General features: G+C 40.6%; 1 protein-coding gene across 1 annotated transcript in view; it reads left to right on the forward strand.

Moving 5' to 3' along the window:
- The first annotated feature begins 646 nt into the window (after positions 1-646).
- LVRN (laeverin) overlaps positions 647-23,262 on the forward strand; it is a 39,042-nt gene continuing 16,426 nt past the window's right edge. Inside the window, exons 1-11 of the mRNA XM_027752156.2 lie at positions 647-1,233; positions 8,507-8,649; positions 9,866-10,005; positions 12,144-12,270; positions 14,551-14,705; positions 16,039-16,152; positions 19,482-19,622; positions 20,002-20,067; positions 20,202-20,267; positions 21,329-21,498; positions 22,879-22,955. Of these exons, the coding sequence (XP_027607957.1) occupies positions 647-1,233; positions 8,507-8,649; positions 9,866-10,005; positions 12,144-12,270; positions 14,551-14,705; positions 16,039-16,152; positions 19,482-19,622; positions 20,002-20,067; positions 20,202-20,267; positions 21,329-21,498; positions 22,879-22,955 (1,786 nt within the window). The remainder of the gene's footprint in view (positions 1,234-8,506; positions 8,650-9,865; positions 10,006-12,143; positions 12,271-14,550; positions 14,706-16,038; positions 16,153-19,481; positions 19,623-20,001; positions 20,068-20,201; positions 20,268-21,328; positions 21,499-22,878; positions 22,956-23,262) is intronic.

Here is a 23,262-nt window from a genome sequence, read left to right on the forward strand (position 1 = left end):
TTTTATGTACCAAAGATTTTTCTGACTCGATCTTTTAACATGTAGATTTCTCTCAAGAGCCGCTCCGTTCTAACCACAACACTTTGCGCATCTCAAGCAGTGACCCTCCATTTTCCCATCCTCTCTCTTGCCATGGTGGTGAAAAACGTAAGAATATCTGTGGGTTTAGTGGGTTTTTTTCTCCTTTTCCGGCCAGTGCGCGGGGAGGCCTCTTCTCCAGCTCGACGGTCGCCTTCGATGGCGGGGCTTTCTGCAACCCCGAGCCACCGCCCTGCGCTCAGCCTCGGCCGGGAGAGCCCAGGGGTAGTTCGGTCCCGGCAGTGCCGCCTATCCGGGCAGCGCCGTGATCGCTCATCCCCGAGGGGTACTCGGCATCCATCATCACCCGTCCAGCATCGCCGCTCAGCCGCGACTCCCGTCACGTCCCCTCTCGGGCTTTAGGAGGGGCTGCTCGGCTGCTCGGCTGCTTGCCGAGGCAGTCGGGACGGGGGCAGCCCACCCCCCCGGAGCAGCGCTCCGTGGAGACGCTTTCCCGGCACCGCGTGGGAACCCATCTCCCCTGGCCCGGCGCGTCCCGCCCTCGGGCGCGCTCACTCCCCCGCCCCGTAAGTAGCGGCGGCAGCGGCCGTCGGGGCGCAGAGCGGGGATGGGGGCCCGCGGTGCCGGGCTGTACGTGGGGCGCAGGGCGGCCGCCCTTGGGGCCGCGCTGTTGCTGGCGCTCCTGGCCGCACTGCTGGCGCTCGCCGCTCTCTACGGGCGCTGCCGGCAGGAGGAGGCACCGCCGCCGCCCTCGCCCGCCGCCACCGGCACCCCCGCCCCGCCACCGGCTCCCACCGCCGGCCCCGTCCGCCGCCTACCCCGCCACCTCCTGCCGCTCCGCTACGAGCTGGAGCTGTGGCCGCGGGTGCGGCCGGGCCAAGCCGGGCCATTCTCCTTCAGAGGGCAGGTGAACATCACGGTGCTGTGCCGGCAGGACACGGACGCGGCGGTGCTGCACAGCGCCGGGCTCCGGAGCCGCGGGGCCGCCGTGCGCGGGCCCCTGCCCGGGCTGGGCGCCGCCGTGGAGGTGGCGGGGCTGCGGCAGGAGGAGGAGGACGAGGTGGCGGTGCTGGAGCTGCGCGGGTGGCTGCGGGCCGGGAGCCGCTACGTCCTGCAGCTTGGCTTCCAGGGCCTCCTGGAGGAGGACCTGGTCGGGCTGTTCCTCACCCGCTACACCGACCAGGGACGGAGCAGGTAGGCGGCGGCGGCCGCCCCGCGGACTCCGCGCCCCTTCACCGCGGCAGCGGAGCTCCCACGGTCCCGCGTCGAGGCCGCCCGTGGCATGGAGGCTGCGGGACGCGGCTGCAGGAGCTGTCACAGAGCTGGCGCCGAGCTGGGCGGCACCGGGGCGAGCTGCGAGCTGCCCGGGCGCAGGAGAGGCGGCCGCTTCTCGCCCCTCCCCGGGACCGCATCGCGGGATGCAAAAAGCGTGCCAGAAACTCCGGTCTGTGCTCCGGGATGGTCGCTCTCCTCTCCGGAGAGCCTTGGCCGTGCTGCCCTGTCTCTCCGACGGCAGCTGACTTCACCCGTAGCACCGGCTGGACAATTTCTGGTCTCGCTTTCAGTGCCTTTGGCAGCGAGGGGGGCAGACAGTTCCTATGCCCAATTCCCGGGAGCCGCAGTCCGTCTCAGAAACTTCATCCCGGCCTCACACGTCTGTGTAACACCGACAACTCCTCATTTCCTCAACCTGTATCTGTGAGGAGGACGTCTTTGTCAAGAATCCGGGATTTTGGCTATGTATTTGGGCATGAGTTCAGAGACGCCGATCACATGCGGTTTCAGAAATAAGGGGGAGTAGGATGAGTGACTGCTTTAGACATCTATACTTTGTAGGTGCTATTCACGTGAAGTTGTTTGGCTGTCATCAGACAATCCATGATTTCCGTAGGGAGTGCTATTAGGATGCTTTCTTTTTCTTTCGAACTGCAAAACTGGTGATGGAGCTGTGTGAGCTAATCAAGCAGTCAAAGGTCTAAAACATATTTTCACCCTCAAAATGATGCTTGCTTATCTTTTTTTTTTTTTTTTTTTTTTAATTTTGGATCTTCCCAACGTGAATTGCATTCTCAACTTCTGGGCACGAAACTTGCTGAGAGAAGTGAAATTTAAGATCAGAATTTAAGTACTTCTAGTGGCAGGCAAGTTTCTCAAAATAGGAATTTGAAGAAGAGACAGACAAATTGCTCGTTTTAAAGTTATTTCATTTTTAATAATTAAAGCACTAAACAGTGAGTCAAAAGGAAAACTGGAGTTAAATTCAAGTATTCTTGTCTACTACCCTATCAATGAGTCTACTAAAATGTGTGGGTTCATAGGCTTCTTGGTTGATTGGGTAATGTAATAAAATATGCAGTTACTTTCAAGATCCATACATGCAAGCCTCTATATGAGTAGTTGTAATACGAAACCACAAAATGAAGTTGATAATTTTTTTGAAATGGAGGAAGACTGTGTGGCTTTTCTGCAACAAGCTGGCTTTTCAGCTGCCAGCTCTTGTATAAATCTCCATACCGGAGTCTGCCACATCTGGAAAATGTAACTTAGATGGACTTTTTTTTTTTTTTTTTAACAAAAAGGAGATAAGTTGGTAAACCTTAGAGAAAAATGCAGTAAAGTAAAAAATATTTTAGGAAGCACATTCTGGTTTTCTCCAGTTGCTGTTTCTTCATTCACTGATTGTTATTCACAGGATTATTTGTGCAACTTTTGAAGAAAGGAGAATCTATAACAATTTGCTTAATTTACATAATTTTTAAAGAAAGGAACAAACCTTAATACTGTATCGGTATGCTTTCTGATGCTGTATTAATTCAAACAAGTCCTATGTAGGAAACAGAGAATTAGGCTATGACATTTTCTGATTCAGACTGTATAAAATTCAGAGTATCTGGGGGAAAAAAAGCTATTGTCAGCTGCCACAGTAGAAAATCAGAAAAAATTTTTAAAATAATTCAAATAATGTGTATAGCTCAATTTCCAGTTGTTTAGAGAGTTTATTACAAAGGTCCCATTTCATTCTTAGTTCATCATGAAGCACTAATGAAATGTGAGACTACACAGTCTGGTTAAAGAGATGACAGTGGTAGTTAGACAATGGAATAGATTAAAGGAAATCCACTGATGGCAGATATAATGTATAATTTTTGTTACTTGTTTGTGCTCCCATTTCTGATATTTTTGAATGGATTTTGCATATTTTTTCTGCTCTAAAAAAGGCTTTCTCTGAATCGAGAGTATACAATAGTATCTTGTTATTTTCCCTTCGCTAAGAATTAAGTCACCACTTAACCAGCCATTTCCTAATCTGATAGGGTCCACTAACACTGAAAGGTTTTGCATTCTTATTTTGGAGGAGATAGGTTTTGAGTGATATGTAAGCTCTGCCAAGCTATTAACAATGGAAAAAGTTGGATTCTAATGGATTGCATAGATCAGGAGTGATTTAAAAACGTTCAGTGCCCTTTGGCTATCAGTACAAAGCCAGTTACCCAGTTATTGTTCTGCAAGGAAACCTCCATCTCCAGCAGACTGTCCCATAGCTTTTCTAAAGTGACTTGTACCAGTCTTCAACAGACCTGCAGGGTCTGCTTCTTGCAGAGGTTTTCTGATTTCAACACCTCACTTGAACTGCCAGCTGTAACAGACAATGTGACATCTATCTGTGGTCATGCAGACTCCTGTATTTCTTGCATGCACTAGAAGTCTTAGTGGGTTTTGTAATTTGCGCTTGTGGAACCCTAGAGACCTCTCGTCTCAGAAGAGTTTAAGCAGATAAGTGCAAGCTTTTGGTAGACACCTTGATCCTAATGAGACGTGAAATCCCTGAAATGTTTGTTCCATCTGGACTTTGGCACTGTCATATTTCTCAGTCAGATATCCCCATTGCTCTTGGTAGACTGGCAGAATGAGCGAGTTGACGCAAAGTGTCATTCCCTCTCTTTTCTTGAAGTCAGAGCTGTTGTACACTGGCAAGGTGGTTTCACAGAAACAGCTATTTTCAGAAGTCCTAACCTGACCTCCATGGAAAACATAATAAACCAATTTCACTGAATTTTCAAGAAAGAAATTTTTAGTTGTCAGTTTGATCATTGATGACTGCATATGTTTTACTGTTGTTGACAATTTGTACTGCCCACCTGATCAGGTCTTCCACACAAAAGATAACTCTGAAAAATGGGAGCACTTGTTATGGATAATGAACAGCCCATGTCTGCACTGCTTGCAGGAGCAAAGGAAGTGAAAAGGAAAGATGCTCCCACTTCTCCAGCACTAAGTGTTTGAAGGCTCTCCTGTTGAAATGAGGAATCAGTATTCTGCATATAGCTGTGATAGTCCATACCAGGATCTGGGTAGGCAAAAAGATACAGAAACCACCTTTGCTCTCCTTCTCTAGCACTGCTGGCTCAAACTTACATGATGCAGGAGTTTTGTTTCTGTCGTTCTGCACAGAGATCTTGCACGGCTGTGGATGAGCTTGTGGGTGCTACTCCAGGATTAGAGGGTTCCTGTGGGGTGTACGATGAAGTGCAGGCTGTATGCAGGTCACTGTTCAGGTCAATGTTTCAAAATCCTTTGAGAATTTTACTTGGTAGCCACTCTGCTCATGTCCTGTGCAACTTCTATAAAATATTTGACTGGATAGGGCTGGTATTAACAGGCAGCCCAACACAATATCCAAACACAATGTTTGCACAGATTTTTATCAGTTGCTTCTGCACCAATTGCTAGGATGAGAGTAAAGGGGTTAGAACAGCACTAATATAGTTAATTTTGCCTCAGAGCAGAGGATATGCAGTTCTTCTTAGCTCTGTTTTCTATGACTCTGTGAGTAAGACCATCAAAGGAGTGAGACAGAAATCAGAACAAGTAAGATGTTTGGTGTTTCTTTGTGTTGCTTGTTAGTATCAAGCACTGTTCACCTGAAAAAAATGTTTGGATGTTGGGGACAAGATTCTACTCACTGTAAAACTCCCTTATTTTTAGCCTCTTCAGGGTTTGTTTTACAGTTTAATTATTTTATTTTTGTAAAAATGGAAGAAATTAAATATAAAAGATGCTAACACAAATACCAATTATGCTATCAGTATGAAAAATAACTCATGAGAAAGCATTTTTAGAATGTCTCCTTTATTGCATCAAATAAAACATTTCATCTACAATTATCCTGTTTATTAATCAGGTGAAATGTGATCTACTAGGCATTCATGTACTATGCAGAACGTGTTCCTCATTTTCCTTTTCTTTTTTCAGGCAGTAACTGAAAAAAAAAATAAGAACCTACATATACTACAATTTATGTGTAGTATAAATTGTCTAATATTTAGGCTAAGAGATCCTTTTATCTGTTTGTTTCTCATTATTTGAAAGTATCATGTGGTATTATATGATCCTCATGAAAAAAGAAAATGAAATCTATGTGCAAAACTGTAGACTTAAGGGAGGGAGTAATTTGTCTACTTGAGCATTGTTAGACTTTCTAAAAAAATTATTTCCTTTTGGGCAATTTGTTTTGTGATAATACTGCAGCGTGTTAAAAAAAGTGCTAGTGATTCAGTTCATGCTAATACCTTCACCTTGAAAAAAAACCCAACAAACAAACCAACCCACAAGAAAAAAAGCTCCAACTATTGTCTATTCTGACAAATTATATGAGGTAACATGTGTTTTAAACACCAGTTATTTGTGTAATATGCATGAAACATTCCTATTTTTCTTTTTTATCTGGAGTCCTGCTGAAAAACAACATTTAATATGTCCTCATACTTCTTTTTTATCACATTGCCTTGGCCACAATATGCTATTTTGTATTCTTGAACAAGAATTTCTTGAGGGCAAATTTGCCAAGTGTCTGCATCGGTTGCTGCCAGTACAGAGCTTTCAGAGGCAGTGATGGCACTGATGTGGGGGAATTCACAGTCATGGATTTACTCAGTGTTTCCTAGAACCAAGCTGCAATTGATTGCACAAAGGAATGAACAAAAGCATACTTTGCTCCACGGGAAGAAGAAGGTATTTTCAGTGATTGACTTCCTAGATGAAGTGGCCTATCACTATTGCTGCTCCTGTGCAACCCTGGCAGAAGTTTGTCACTTTCCATCATTGGACAGGATAAAGGAGAAGAGGTGCTACTTCTGTCTCAGGTGGAGCTTCAGCTGCATTTGGCAAGGCAGCTGGTGGCTGGTACAGCACAGATTTGACTCAGCAGGGAATCAGGTCCGTAAAGAAAATCTTCCCTTACCGACAGTCAAGAAGTCATATACAAAGTGCTGCTCCTTCTCACGCTATTCCTCACTTCAAAATAGGCATTGTGGTCTCAATAGTCACTGTGCAACAACATGCTCAATATGGGTTCTTTGGTCATGAGTTATGTTTATAGTACAGCATCAGATATGTCTGTTAAATGCAAAATGTTTTAAGAGTATAGTGCTTTTACACAGTCATCTTGTTGATATTAACTTAGTTCCCCCAACATCAGCAATGTGGATGTAGATGAGGCAATGACACTTTCAGCACTGGATTATTTGATCAACCTTGAGCAGAGTTAAATAGCACAGCTATTAAAAATGCTAGCACCTGAACATCTTTCAAAAGGAAAGGGGCCCTAGTAGGCCAGCCTTGGGATCTTGCTGGAAAGCACTTCTGACTTTGGTCAGTGAAAGCAGGAAGCTAATGGCTCAGTACCTTGGGTTAAATCACACACAATATAAGTGGTGCAAAGCGATCAAGTAAAAGTAAATATCAATGGAAAGCTGATCCATTAATTTCAATTTCCAAAAAAAGGGTATCCTGTAACAAGCAACCTTAAGTTTTGGACATGGTTCAGTGCTACAAGTCACAATTAGTCATAGTCATGCTGTGCTTGTAGGGTAGACCTGATTTGTTACTCCACTCTGTAGTGCAGATCTGACTCATTACATACTGCTACTTAATGTATGGATGCTATCTTGATGGCTCCTGGCTTGTTTGGGATGTCTCAGTGCTAAGAATAAGCATTTGTGAACCTGGTGTGGATACACTGTTAGGGAACACCTCAACTGCAGATGAAAAATATTTGCCGTGTCAGTATTGAGGTCACTGAAACAGGAGATTAGGCCATGCTTGTGTGCCCAGTTGCTGGCTATTACTTGGCTGACACATATAGAACTTTGAGGACCATTGCACGTGTATTTTTAATAATTCTTGATAAGGATGCCCTTACGTGAACAGCTCAGATGTACAACTTTTTGAAACTTCTGCTGTGAGACACAGTGATTTATCTTTTGATTCCAGCGAGTGTGTGTTGCAGGAGAAGAGTCAGAGATCACTCCAACAGATCTGTCCAAGTAGTTTATTAAGTTCTAATCAGTAAATTTAGGTGTACAGATGGATTGGTAGTCAGTGCTCTGCGCTAAAGTATACAAATATTATTGTGTAAGTTTCTTACACATATCTTAAATGTTGCATGCATGCAAATATGTCACCAACTCATCGATGTCTGGTGTCAGACAAAGGGTCTTTCAGCCTCAAGGGTAACCTTGAGAGGCATACCTCCTTGAGGGGAGATCACCACTCTGCAGACAGGTGCTATGGATGGAGAGCTCAACAGACTCTGATAGCTGCAGATATTTACAGTAAAGTGGTTGATTTGTAGTCAGTTTTTCTGCTACTGATACACTTTCCTCCACTTATCAATCCTGTCTCCATCCAGACCTGTGGTTTTGATTTGCTGCTGAATTCTTAATGGCAGTCTCACACAGTAGGATTAACTTTGGTCAGATCTACTTGGTGAACATCAGACTGGACCAAAGTTTACTTAGTTCAAATAGGATGAGTGCATCCATCACAATATGCCGCAGAGGCAACTGAGGCAAAGCTCCTTTGCATAAGGTACAAAAGGGTCCTTTTGAATATTATTCTGGTTTTGCCAGTGTACTGGGACAGTGTTGATGCTGTTTTCACAGGGGTTCTTCTCTATTGGATTTGACAGAAGGGTGCAAGTGCATGCATACACAGTTCACTAACAGTTATTACTATTTTTTATTAAAATATACCAGTAATTAATTAACAAGAATGCATGCATTAAGGAGAGCAGCAGGTGTACAGAGATATTCTAATTATGACAATAAAGTTGGGCATTGTATCTCTTGAGCACTGGTCTGCTGTGTGCAAAACTTCAATCAATTCTGTCTTAATAAACAAAGTAGGAAAGCTCAAATATTTAAAATATGATATCCGGAAAAGGCCTGTGAGGGGAAAAAAAAGATCTAATTAAAAAAGACTGCTTTTCTCCACAAGCATCCAAACTGAACTGGTTGTGGGGCACACAGACTTAGTCAAGGCTTTAAATAATAGGCAAAACTTTTCCAAATCTGCATATTTACATGATTCACTTTCTGGTTTTTCTGATTTGTTGTCTTTATGTGCTATATATGGATTTTGATGAGCTGTAGCATCCTGATTAATCTTACTTGTATTTTTAATACAGTATGCTCATTGCCTCCCAAATGGAACCAACGTATGCCAGGAGAGTGTACCCATGTTTTGATGAACCTGCCATGAAGGCCACATTCAATATCAGAATTGTCCATGACCCAAGCTATGTGGCTCTTTCCAACATGCCTGCTATTGGTAGGTAAACAGCAAGTCAACTTACGGGTTTTTTTCCCCTAAATTACTTTTTAAAAGGGTGCAATTTATCTGAACAGACTATGTCATCTGATACAGTGTATTGTCCACGTGCTAATGTTTTCAAAGGGCACACAAAATCTGTGTCTATGAACTTAAACATTTGGACACTGTTATTCATAATTAATGTCTCTGATGGCAATAATTCCATCAAATAGTTTTGTTAGTTGTGATGCGCTCTCCTCTGGCTGCTGCAGGCTGCATAGGGTTTGATTCCTGTTATTTACTGCTTAGTCAGTGTGTCTGTCTTGTGTGTGTCATCTTTTTAAAACCAAATGGCAACCTCAAGTATTCAAGGCCTGTATTTGTGACATCAAGGGATTCCTTTAATTCTGAGTAGATTTTAAGACATATTTACAACATACAAAAAATTGTTTTCCCAGGCAGAGACACTATAGCCTCCTGTGTATATGAAGAATTAGAAAAAGCGCACTATAAAGCTCTGGAGACGCTACTCCTGTCCCTTTCTGGGATCTCATGTGGGATGTTTGTGGGGTATAAGGTTCCAAACAAACTCTCTAAGTTAGTGTTCCTACAGAAATCTGTTGTGTCTTTTGCCTTCTTCTTAAAAGCTCTTTTTCTGCAGTTCAATGCCATGAATCTCTATTTTTCAACTAAATAATTTCAGCCATAAAAAGTAAGTTTTACGAGATTTGCATGGAAGATAAGTAACTAAGGAATATAGATGGGGTCTCTGTGAGAATTGCCGGAAGCATTTTCTACCCCTGAGAATCCTGTCCAAATCCCTCTTATTTAGAAGGAAGGTATCTGATTTAGTGTTTCATAATTCTTAGGCACACATGAATTTGAATTATAATAGATCAGATTTAGAGATATCAGTTTTAGAGATATGCAGCATGGAATAAAATGTCCACAGCTTGCTCACATATTAAAACTGACACAGTTTGATATCCTTCCAAGACTTCATTTAAGAAGCTCAAGAGTGGATTTTTGCTGTTTGCATGGAAGGTCACAACTCTGATACATGTCAGTAGCAACGAGTCTGGCTGCTTTCCTTCTATCAGAAACATATGAAGAATGTAGTGCAGGAATACAGCATATTGAAGAGAGGGGTAAAAAAACATGCAGAAAACATAAAATTCCTTGTTTATTATGGATGAGCATTGGTTTGAATATTTTTTGATTTTTTTTTTCCTAGATGTATCTGAAATGAAAGATGAAAATGGAAGCCTATGGACTGTTACCACATTTAACACTTCACTGAAAATGTCAACTTATTTGACTGCTTTTGTGGTCTGTGATTTTGATTATGTCACCAGAACGGAGCGGGGAAACAAGGTAAATATGAGGCTGCATAACACATTATAGCAGTTTACAACGGAAGTTGGCTCTGTGGTGCATCGTGCTTTAGAAGATACCACAGACATTAACTCTGTTTTCCATTCCAAAACTATTTGCTTATGTGGCAAAACTGCTAACATCCTGTGGATATTTCTGCAGAAACCTTTCCTTTAGGACAATTAGTTTATTGTCTTGTCCTTTTCATTTCATACAGCTGCAGAAGTAGGTATGGGCTGTGTATGTTAAAAATTTGGAGCAGCTACTCTGCAGAAAGTACTGGTCATAATTCAGGGTCTTCTTACTTTCTTAGCTGTCTTAGTTGGAAAATATATCTGTTTCCACTGCTGTGACAAAACACTGATGTTCGGTGCCTTGTTCTTCAAGACCCCTTGAGGACCACCACCATGACATCAGTAAGAGTAATACTCTGCTCCAAGCATTTTGTATACTAGTATTTTAACCTTTTATTTGGTAGTGGTCACATTTTTTTTAGCCTTCAGAAGTCTGTGTTTTGTGTTTGAAGCTTCTTCATCTGTGAGTATTCAGTTTTGCTCTTACTGTACAATGGCCAAAGCTTCTCGAGAGAAGCTGTAAAAAAATGTACTGCATTGGCACCAGTTGTTTCTCTTTCCTTCTTTTGGTCAAAGTCAACAGGGAAAAGATGTATCGAGTTGTTCCAAAATAAATAGTAAATTCAAGTATACAGCTATTAAAGGTAGCATTTACTTGATCTCCTTAATAAATGAGAAAACTGCATGGTTAGTTCACTGTCATGCTACTGGGGAAAGGTGGGACAACATGAGAGGACAGCGCACAGATCACCTAGGAAGCACAGTATTGGCTCTTTTTTAAAGTGAAGATTGGACTTGGTATGTCATATCTGTCACCTTCTGTCTTGAACCTGTTGGATGCTTACAGCTATGACTGTGGTGCCTTTTTCTTGGGCTGATGTGTACAGTAGTTAGCAAAGCAGAGCATTCAAATGAGCTTTTATTCAGAGAGAAGAGGCACCACCTGTGTTCTGTGACATAGAGGAAGACAGTATTTCACCCCTTGGTTTTAGATGCAGATACTCAGTCTATGCCTCCACAATATTTGTGTGAGCATATTCATTTGTGCCTATTTTTGACATTTCTGCTAAGTAATTTCCAACCTGAAACAGGGATATTGTAACTCAAATCTGATATGAGGATTAGCATTTTAAGATGTTTAGGTTTTGCAAATTAAGTGATCTGGTCTTTGAATCTCCTCTGAAGCCTTGGCTGAAAAGAGGGCCTCAGAGGTTGAGGACACTGCATTGGTTGAATATGCTCATTTTTTTTCCCTTATAAATTAAATCCCAATGCTTCCCAGCTGTGCTCTTAGCGTTTGGCTGTGCAGCTTCTTGTGAGACCATGTATAGCACTTAGATGCAAGAAATGTCGAGGTTTTGAGCTGATAGGCACGTGGAGGGGGTCTTTCATTCAGAAATATGTGGTGGAGACAAACCTTTTCTAAGCCTACTCCATCACTCTTGAGCAAGGAGTTGTCCTTTCCAGTACAAAACAAAAGGGTAGAGGAGGGGAAAGCTTTGCTTGCGGCCACGGTTTCTGTTACTCAGAGGTACAGATGTTCTCTGCTCAGATGCCATCTGCTCTCCTTAGCAGAGAGGGAGGCCAGCGGTCTGTTTCAGGCTGTGAGAAAGTTCAAGAGGAGAGATGTGTATCTTTGGACCGCAAACACTCTCTGGAAGTTCATTTCTCTCTCATTAGGTGGGCTGAAAGAGAGCTTGTCACCCAAACTCACTGGCTGGCATACATTGGCTTAAGATGTGTGATTCCAAATCGTTTCACAGTATTTTCCACTTAATAAAAGAAAAATTATGAGATTGTTTGTTCCAACAATGTATAGTTGGATTCAGATCTTCATCCCTTCAAAGTACCGGAACTTTCCTAGGTTTTACCAGGAGCATGTTCTTTGACACATTTTGTTAGGTCCAGTAAAACTTGGATTCTTTTAAAGATTAAATCAAAAGCTTCGTTGCATGGTTTGGTGTGGACAGACAGCATTTTTTCCAACAATGATTCACAAAAGAGAAACAAAGAGAATGAAAATATGAGGGTTGTTTAAAAGAACTCTCCCTTGTTTTATTGCAGATACGTATTTGGGCTCGGAAAGAAGCAATTGGAAATGGGTATCTTGACTATGCTTTAAGTATCATTGGTCCAATATTTTCGTTTCTGGAAGATGTACTTAACATCAGCTACCCTCTGCCAAAGACAGGTGAGATGACTTATTTTCTGAAAGGAACCACAAATGGCTGCTGCTGGTATAACATTCACAGAAGCAATGTGTTCTTTTGCAGTATTTTCCTTTTGCAGCTTACTACATTCTTTTACGGCTTACCATTGAATACACCACCTAAACTTTAACTCACTGAATTTTCCTTTCTGCATCATGGCTTTTATTAATCTGTAACTCAGTGTTCTTACTTTCACATCCTACTCATTCTTTTAAAGCATAATTTCCTAATAAAGGGGCAGTTGGGACAACAAAGTGGGTAGAAAGAAGTATTTCAGTCATGTGGCTATTTCTGGGATGCATAGACCATAACATGTAAGGATGTTGTAGTTCCTATGTCCTCCTAGTAAATCCATGCTTGCTCTAATAACATGTGTCCCCCACAAAGCATTCCTTGCTTTTTTCAGTATGTCCCTGTCTTACCTGTGAGTTGGGTGTATGTTCCTCCCGCACATTCCTCCCCAGAAAAAAATTCTCCTGCAGAAAAACATTGTTTCTGCTTAAAACGGACAACAGATAAGTCAGTTAAGTCAAGTTTCAGTCAAGAAAGAAGGATGCCATCATGTAATTTCACTGTACAGTTTGTTTGTTACTTGCACTTGGATTCCCAAGCATTTCAGCATTAATATTATGGGGAAATGGGCTCTTTTATAGATATTAGGAGAATATTGGGAGCACAGAAAGCAATTCTTACTTGAAATGAGTTTTGAAACTGTCCATGATTTTAGCCGATTACAGGATTGTGGGGAAAGAATTTCCTTCTTTTCTTGACTGGGAAAGAATTTCCTTCTTTTCTTGACTGGATAATTTGCTGACTTGTCAAATCTGTATTTTGGCACTTGAAAGAAATAAATGTTAGTCTGTGTAAATGTATTATCTTCCAGTGTATTTCTATTAACTTGCAGAATTTTTCACTACCCTTCTTGTGAAAAATATATTATATGCAGTCTTCACTTCTTAATTTTTCTGATCTTAGTAATCATACAAGCTACTCAAGGGCTGTAGGTGATTTTGTTTCATGCTTGTGTTCTTTTGTTTATCAGCAATGTTGACACATTAATTAATTAATATAAAACTATTACAAAAATGAAGTAGAAGAACAGTATTGTAGACTTCCTGTTAGGAAGGATTTCAGTGTCACAGAAGGCTATAATACCATTACAGTCCTGACTAATGCCTTGCAATATCCAGTGGATTTCCCAGTGTCTTTCTTAGAAGTTTTGCCTAAAAATCAGTAGGATTAGATCAACCAAGAGTAGCTCATTGTAAATGCTAGAGATTTCTATTGCAAACTCAGAATGTGAAATTAAGAATAAACACATTTAAAATCAGGGATCTTTTAGGGTTTGTCTTCACCTCATTTTAAGGCAGTTATAAGGGAACTCTCTTGCCCCAAGCTGGCTGGATGAGGGCTGCCTCACCAAAAGTGAAGTACTTTTGCTGTAGACTCAAGGTGAGATGTAGCTGAGATCAGTCTGGCTGTGCTGGGGTTCAGCACCATGCTTTCATTACTTGTCTAGCTTTTGGACTGGAGCTTTCTCATAGTTCCCTGATTTGGAATAGTTTTCCATAATTTGGAATACAAGCTTGTGTCAACTTCTAAATGCTTGGTATACTTTTTCCAAATTTTGATCTTTGCTGCCAAGTTTAAACTGTTTAAACAGTCTCTTCCTTTGAGACCCTGATGTTTTGTCCAGCTCTCACATTTGAACTGGAAAACTGTTCTCTGTGCATAAGGCAGAAGGGCAGTACAGAGGTAACAGTCGTATTGTGTAAACAAAGAGATGATGTTTCTAAGGTGCCTTTCAAAGAAGAGTAGAAAGGATACCTCTACTCACACAGCTGAAAGAGCAAGATTTTTTTTATTATCCGTTGCTAGGCTGAAGAAAAAGGTAAGTATAATCTTACCCAAACATGGGAGAAATTCAAGTCAGAAAAAGATTTCTGACAGCCATCAGGGAATATATTCTCTCCTAGCCTTCATTTTCAGTCAGAACATTTGCATGTACAACATACAGCACAGATCTGGGCTTTGCAGGAATTTATGTGGCTTCCTGAAAGAATGGCAATCACAGGTGAAAGTGTGACAAGAAGAAACTTCAGAGACCACTGGCAAATTTTGGCATAATACCACAAAGAACCACTAAAATGTAGTATCCTTTAATTGGACGTTGAATCAGTGCGAGAACTAAAATCATGTGATCACTTTATTTTCAAAGTGTTAAAGATACCTTTTTTTTTTGTCTGTTTGAATCAATTTAGATCTGGTTGCACTGCCTGAGTTTGGAGCAGGTGGTATGGAAAACTGGGGGCTAGTGACTTTCCAAGAATCATCATTGATGTACCTCCCAAGTGATAAATTCACAAGCAGAAAGGCAATGATTGCCTTAATTGTGTCACATGAGCTAGGACACCAGGCATGTGGTAAAAAATTCTGTGCATTTATTTATCTATGACATTCTTTCCTTCCAGTTGCTGATGATGCAGTCACTGATTAGTAGAAGAAAATAATTACTTGATAGTAGGGGGTGCGAGTACTAGAGTACTGAAAGCCTATTTGATCATATGTTTCGCTGATAAAACAATATTAAAAGCAGGTTCTGTCATATTACAAGCTGTACACATTGCACAGGACTCACTGATGCAAAACTGTTAATGGGCTACTTGTTTTTTTCTTACACAGGACTTGAATACCACTCTAGGGTGTAGGGGTAACACAGTACTCTCTCTATACAGTATACTTTCTACTTTGGTGGGAGAATTAATGGAGTTCATCAGTATTTTTTGTAGTGGCAGTGCATGTGCATATTGCAAAAGGTATTTCTTTTTCTGTAAGAAAAAGCCTATGGTATGATAGAACAAAATTAACATGGAGCTGTAACTGTATCTTTGTCCAGCTTTCACAGAGATTTTCAAATTTTTTCTTACTTGATTTGGAATGATAATGCAGTTTCACTTCTTTATTGACTATTTTTAATTTACTGTTATTTGCCAGAGCAACAACTCTTTGCACTTGGTCAACAAAGCTAGCAAAAGAGTTTAGCTTGGCTAGTGCACTTGTATGCCTTTCTGACAAGGTCTGTAACTTTCCAGACCTTCAGATGAGCAGTATTTTTATTGCAGACCTATAAAATAAATGTCAATACTTAACAAAACTCTGTTTTAAAATAAAGTTGTAGTTCAGGTTTTTAAAAATTAGTAAATAAAATATAAATCAACAAGTGATCAGTTTTTGTTAAATATGAACTGCCAAATATGAGTACACAGCAGATGTTGTGGAAATTTTATACTTGCCAGGTTAGGGATTTGCTGTTTTTGGAAATGGTTATTTCCCCAGTTTTGTTTACCATTCCTCTGACAATTTCATTCTGTTAAGAACATGGAAAAATGTTTTTTTAATTGCTTGATAAATGCCTTACTTTTAATCATAGCCTGATATGATATTTTAGATATTTAAATTATATTGACAAGTGTTTGAAATGACATAAAGCACTGAGATCCACACTCCTGGTATGAAATTGTAGATGAAGCGATTTAAAAATAATTGCCCTGAATTTCTGACTTTTTCCAAGATACATGTTTTCCTACTGAATTTTCCCTATCTGAAGGAATATTCAGCAATTTATTCAATTTACATGTACACAATAAATAAAGTTACTTCATCATAAGTATGTGTACTTAATCTGCAAAAAAATGAGAAGAGAAGAGCAGACCAAGGACATTTTGAGATACTTTTTCTTTCTATTTAAGTGGTTTGGAAATCTGGTTACAATGAACTGGTGGAATGATCTGTGGCTTAATGAGGGACTGGCATCTTACTTTGAGTACCTGGGAGCTACCTTTGTTGACCCCAAGCTTTCACTGGTAAGTACTAATGCTTACATGCAAAGTTCCACCACATAACAAAGAAAAGGAAGACGCAGGAGATGGGATTTAATTAAACAATGTTATTATTAACTTAACTCCTGTAGGAAAGACCAGCAGGTCTTGATTCTTCCTTGATAGGTTTCCATCTGTTGGGGGGCCATGACCATACCCAGCTCTTCTACAGCTGGTGCAGAGGACAGGTGGACAGCTGTGATGCTGCAGTGACAAGGAGCTGGTGTTTTGCGCTAGATCTGTCATGTAGCAAACCCAGATTTCTCTCTTGGGTCCTGTTGCAGCTGATGGTTTGCCTCCCTGCCTGCCAAGCTCTTTTCCAAGTGTCCTGCACCTCAGGTATCTTTATGACACAGTAATTAAGGTGGTTTGTTTTGAGTCTGTTTACTCCGCTGGGTCCCTGGATGTCTGGTTGTGGATAAGGCAAATATAATGCACATAGCTAATCCAACAGCAGGGCAAAATTCCTTCCTGTTCTGCTCAAATGGGAATAAGCATAAATCCTGTAGTATATTAGAAAAATCCATGCATTGTTAAACTCTTGAGACAGGTGGACAGTTGCTGCTAATTGCAGTCATGACATGAGGTGCACTTGCCTGTGCAATCTTAAATGTCTATATAGTGCCCTCAGCTTCCGAAGAAAGAAAAAGCCTTTAATACCACTGAAAAGTGTAAAAGCCACCAGATTTTAAACTGGAAATAGATTCTTGACTTCTTTTTAATTTTAAACCTTTAATTTAGAGATTTGCCTTTCTAGAAATCAACAATTGACACTTGTGTCCATAAAGTAAACTTTTATATTGGGCAGTAATTCTATTTGATAAATTACAATTAGGTGATGTGCCTTGGAAATCCAGAGTAAATCACACAGATGTGAGAATACAGGTCTTTCTTGTGCAGTTTTGTGGGGCATATACATTCACAATTACAGAATGGCTGAGGTTAGAAGGGACCTCTGGAGGTCATCTTGTCCAACGCCCTTGCTCAAGCATGGCCACCCAAGAGCCAGTTGCCCAGGACCGTGTCCAGACAGCTTTTGAATATCTCCAAGGATGGAGACTCCATAACCTCTCATGGCAACCTGTGCAAGTGCTCGATCACCCTCACAATGAAAAAATGTTTTCTGATGTTCAGAGAGAACTTCCTGTGTTTCAGTGTATGCCCATTGCCTCTGGTCCTGTCACTGGAAAGGGCCTGGCTCTGTCCTCTGTGCAGCCTTCCTTCAAGTAGATATATACATTGATAAGATCCCTCTGACCCTCTCTTCCCCAGGCTGAACAGTTCTGGCTCTCTCCACCTTTCCTCATAAGAGAGATGCTCCAGTCCCTTCACCATCTTTGTGACATTTGCTAAGCTCTCTCTAGTAGCTCTATATCTTTTCTGTACTTGGGAGCCCAGAACTGGACCCAGCATTTCAGGTGTGTCCTCATCAGTGTTGAGCAGAGGGGAAGGATCATCTCTTTTAACCCACTGGCAGTATTACTTCTAATGCAGCCCTGGATACCATTAGCCTTTGCTGCAAGGGTACGTTGCTGGCTCATGTTCAACTTCAAATTGAACTCTGAAAATAAAATTTACTGCCTGTTTACAAGGAGAAAAGTTGGTCAACAAATTTGATGCCATTAATTGGAAGACTGTGATCTTCTCCTTGGAAAGGAGAAGTGCTCAAAGTGGCCTACAGTGTTTAAAAAAATTGGGTTTCTGTCTGTATCTTTGTAATTATGTCATTTTTCATTCTATCTTAAGACAGCTAGGGGAAACTGAATCATCATTTGACAAAAAGACAACTTCACTGATTTATCACAAAATCATAAAAGAGCTTGAATTTGAAAGTAACTTTAAGATTGTCTAATGCCAATGCTCCTGACATGGTCAGGGACACCTTCCACTAGTGCAGGTGGCTCAAAACCCCCTCCAACCTGGCCTTGAACAGTACCAGTGATGGGGTGTCCACAACTTCTCTGGACAACATGTTCCAGCCCCTCACCACCCTCACAGTAAAGAATTTTTCCCAAGATCTAATCTAAATCTCTCCTCCTTAATTTAAATTTTTTCCCTTTTCTCCTGTCATTCCTGTGTCAAAGGTCACTTTTCCTCTTTTTTATAAGTCCCCTTTAAGTACTGTAAGGCTGCAATGAGGTCTCCTGGAGGCTTCTCAGTACTGAATAATGTCAGCTCTCTCAGCCCGTCTTCATAGAAGAGATGTTCCAGCCCTCTGATCATCTTTGTGGTCCCACTCTGGACTTAGTCTAACAGGTCTATGTCCTTCCTGTGCCGAAGACCCCAGTGCTGGCGGCAGTACTTCGGGTGGGCTCTTACCAGAGCAGGGTAGAGGGGCAGAATTACTTCCCTTGACCTGCTGGCCACACTTGGACTGAGGCAGTCCAGTATGGGGTTTGTTTTCTGGGGTGCCAGTGACTCCTGTTGTCTCATTAAGCTTTTCATCCATGAGAACCCCCAAGTCCTTCTCCACATGACGGGTCTCAGTGGTTCTTCTCCTAGTCTGTAATCACATCTGGGATTGCCCTGACTCAGATGCAGCACCTTGCACTTGGTCTTGTTGAACTGCATTAGGTTCCCATGGGCCCACTTCTCAAGTTTGTTCAGGTCTCTGTGGATGGCATCCCATCCTTCTGTTGTGTTAACTGCACCATTCAGCTTTGTGCCATCAGCGGACTTACTGAGGTCACACTCAATTCCTTTGTCTGTGTCATTGATGAAGTTACTAAATAGCACTGGTCCCAAACCAGAGCCCTGAGGGACACCACTTGTCACTGATCTCCATTTGGACTGTGAGCTGTTGACCATGGTAGGTGGCATTTACTCCTGAGGAGCCATTTTCCCTCCATATTTCTCACTGGGTGACAGCAGAAATGCCTCATAACTCAGTAACTTAGTTTTTAGGTTGTTGCTTAGGGTTGCAGCAGGAGAAACATGGAATTTAGGAGGAAAGTGCTGCCATATTCGTGACATACAGATGTAAATGAGATACAGGCTTTCAGTTTTCAGTATTTGTTCAGCTGTTTAGTACAGTTGACTTATTTGTCATTGAGCATTACACTGTAACTGACTTTGTCAGGCCCAAGCCCATAGTACTCTCAGATGCAAAATTTTCTTTGATTACTGATGTTGCATGTGGGAAATGTTAGGATCGGGTATGTCATCCCTTGTACTTCATGAGAAAGTCAGAGAGTGGGGGAAAAGGATCATTCCTTGCTTATGGGCAAACGATTTGTAATAGTGCTAATTCCATGTTGTCTCCTGAGAATTAGTATCTTCTGATCAGCTCACTTAGATTTTTTCTTTTCTTGCAGGATAAAATCTTTTATGATCATGTTGTGCAACCTGTCTTAAGGGAAGACAGTGAAATAGTTCGATCACTGTCAGAGAGTGAAGACAAGATCAAAGGATCATTTTCTTTAACATCTCTGTTTGACAGCATCACATACAACAAGGTTAAAAAATATAAAATTCTTTCCATTTCTCCCAGATTCTAAATTAATAGTACAAAGTAGGTTTGAGAGGAACTGTTGAACAGAACTGGTTTGTCATTCAAAAGTCGTTTCTGCTGCACGCACAAATTTATTGGGTGTCGCAAATCTATTTGGCTACAAAGGAAATGGTGGAAGCATCTTTAACCTCTGTGAAATATGAAGTGTAGGAGTAGCCTGACTAACTTCTCTGAAATATAGTTTGAAAAAATATTTCAACAATAATTGCAATAATAATTCTTTTTTCTCATGCCTTTTTTTTTTTTTTTTTTTTTTTTTTTTTTTTTTTTTTTTTTTTTTTTTTTTTTTTTTTTTTTTTTTTTTTTTTTTTTTTGTACTTCAGGGAGCTTCTATAACCTGGATGCTTTCTGGTTTCCTGACTGAAAAGTTGTTCATCAGAGCACTTACTGTAAGTTTGAAAAGAAACCCCCTCATCTTGATTTATGAGCTTTCAAATGACAATTATACAAATTGCTGTTTGCCTTGCTGATGGTTTTCATTGAACCCTCATGAATTCTGATGCTTCTTTTTGTTTCTGCACAGTCATATCTGAAAGAATTTTCCTTCTCAAATGCTAATCAAGATGATCTCTGGACCCACATCCAGATGGTACTCATTTTATATCTCTAGTATTCTTTCTCTGGTGTTTGGCACAGTCCAAATTTGGGGTATATACTATTTGTAGAAGGCTGCATTAGAATGTGGCTATCCCTAGTGCAGTCTTTCTCTCACATGAAGTTTACTTTGCTGTTTTTTTCAGCTAATGTCCTCTCAAGTGCTTATTTGGCTGCTTTACTGCACCTGAGATCAGTGGAACTAAGTACAAGGAGTAGAGAGATGAGATGGGGAATCAACACCAGGCTGAGTTTTGAGTTCCATGGTGATTGCATAAGCCTACATGAAATTGCATAGCCTGTTGTTCTGGAGCTTAAGTTTTGTCAGATGAGAGTGTGTGATGTCTTGGGCTTGATGATCAGAGATGCTGATATGTCACAGATCCAGCAAAGTTTATACTCAGGGCAGCAGCTCAGCATTTCAGTCTTTGATGGTTTTCACAGAAATCTGATTAAGAACACAGATCCTAATAATAGGTTTATTTTTTTAAAAATCCACTTTCCTGTTCCTCTAAAGAAGGCTTCTATTGTGTTGCAGATGCAGGCTTAAGTTAAGAATGAGAGTCCTACAATTTCAGATGTGCAAGTTTGTCACATCTCTGAAGCCAGTGAAGACTGTATCAATTCACACTAGTTTGGACTCTAGTTCAGTATCTTTTTCAATTTGTCTTCACTATTCAATTTGTTCATTAGGACACTTAAAAATCTTTGTGTTCTGGCAGCTTATTTGAAAGAAATTAACAAATCAAGTCTGTCATAGCCATACAGGGGTTGTGAGTGTATTAACACTAAAAAGAGAAAAGTTAGCAGTCAGGTTATAGGATGAGAAATATCTCAGTATTTCATAATTCCTGAAAAAGGCTTATGCTGTCTTTATTATAATGTCAAAAATGTCCTCGGGACTTTGTTATGTTGATGTTTTGCATAAGCCAAAGACCATCAAACTGCTAAGCAGCTATTTTCTCTAATGTTAGAACAACTCCCAAAGTGTTGCTGAAGCAATGTCAATAAGTAGCTGTTTATCATAAATATTTCTCATTCCTCTTTCTCTTGCAGGTCATAGATGCACAGGATAAAGTTCAGTTACCAGCATCTGTAAAGCAAATAATGGATTCCTGGACATGCCAAAATGGGTTTCCAGTTTTAACATTAAATATAACCACTGGAACTATCAGACAGGAACAATTCCTTAATAAAAATAATAGAAGGAGTACTGATCCTAACAAGTATGTTTAGCTTGTGTTTTCCTTGTATGTTTATACCACGTTTTTTCAGGAAACTGTTCAGTTAGCACATTATGTTTTGATGATCTGATTTTTTTAACTTGTTGATTTACTTACTTGTTGATTTTTCACTTGTCATGAGCTGTTAAGTAAAATCTGTTTAAGACTGGAGCTTGCAATAGTTCAAACTCTGCTTGTTTTGCCAAAAAGGTGCTTTCCTCCGGAATAGTGACTTTTCCAGCTACATAAGAATAATGACGAACACAGATCCTGAATATGTTGCAGGCAGGATTTTTGCTCGGCATTTTCTTCTTTCCTCATCCCTCAGGTCTACAGACTGGGAATCTGGATGAACCATGCTGTAGCTTCTTTCCAGTGCACATGTTCCCAGTCTCTTCCTCCTGACAAGGATAAAAGGGTTGCGTTTAAATACTTTTATAATTGGCCTCTTTCTCAGAAAGCGCTGATAACTGATGTGTAGTTTAGAGCTCCTGTCAGTGAGCATTGCTGAGTGCCTTTTGAAAGCTGTGCTGCTTGTTTAGGTGTCTAAAAATGGTGATAGAAGGAGATACCTTTGGTGACCCACTTTGGAAACTCCTGGCCAGAGTTTGAACCTTCATGACATTCAGCAAATGACATGAGTATTGAGGTGCATGGATGGAGCCAATGAGATCATGTGGGGGAAAAGTGTAAAGGTACAAATAGGCAAATAAATTTTGACAAAAGCCACAGAATTTCCTTTGCTCCCAAGCTCCAGGAACTGCAGAGCATTAGTCCATCCAGTATTTTTGGTTATCTCAGATAAGAAATTCCAAGTTACAAATATGAAGTCCTTTACAGTTAGCAAGAGCAAATTACCAGGTGAATGTAAGAAAATTCAGGGTGTGTATTGTGGAATTTTTAAGGGTTTTGAAGCTTTCATCTGTTTCACCAGGAGCTTTACATTTCATCAGAAAAGAAATTAGAGTTGTTTGAATCACAGTTGTATTGCTTGCATGGGGCTTTGTTTTAGTAGATACCCTTCTGAAAAGCAGCTTTAAGTTCTCCAGAAACAGGATGAAGTGTAATAGGTGAGGAGAATTACTGCCTGAAGAGGGAAAGAGAGCAGAGAGAGACAATGGTATTCAAATACCTAGCATTCAACAATATTCTTGATACGAGTGCCTATTTAAAGCCATGCTAAAATTCCCTTATGATGAATCTAAATGCTGACCCAGCATTTAGTACTACCATCTGATGAGGTTTCATGCATCACAGAGGAGACAAGATAGATGGATATTCTTGTAACAAGGAACTAATTTGCAATGCCATTTAGCATGAGCTAAAAAGGGTTTTTTTAAGCATAAGATTTAATCTTATTGTATCTTTTTTTTTTTTGTTAAGTAACACATGGATTATTCCTATTTCTTGGATGAGAAATGGATCATCACAACCCTTAATGTGGCTAGATAAAAGCAGCAGTAAGTAATGTATTTGTTTATACACTCTAGAATCAAACTAACAAAACCACTCCAAACTCTTCTATAAACAGAGGACATATTTGAATTTAATAGGGAGATAAAACTTTAATACAGAAATGTTTATCCATTGTGATGATTTTGTGTTACGATAGCAGTAGATTTTCAATTAGGTCAATATAATGGGTTTTTTTCCTATGTTGCATCAAACTTCAATGTATGTTTTTAATAATATGGTACAACACATATTATGAGTAGAGATTTCCACAGAAATTTTGATTTTGTCATTTTTTTTTTACATAAATTCAAA

This window comes from Pipra filicauda, unplaced genomic scaffold (assembly GCF_003945595.2).
Source record: "Pipra filicauda isolate LSUMZ 115617 unplaced genomic scaffold, ASM394559v2 scaffold37_size4185640_pilon, whole genome shotgun sequence".
NCBI classification, from domain to species: Eukaryota; Metazoa; Chordata; class Aves; order Passeriformes; family Pipridae; genus Pipra; species Pipra filicauda.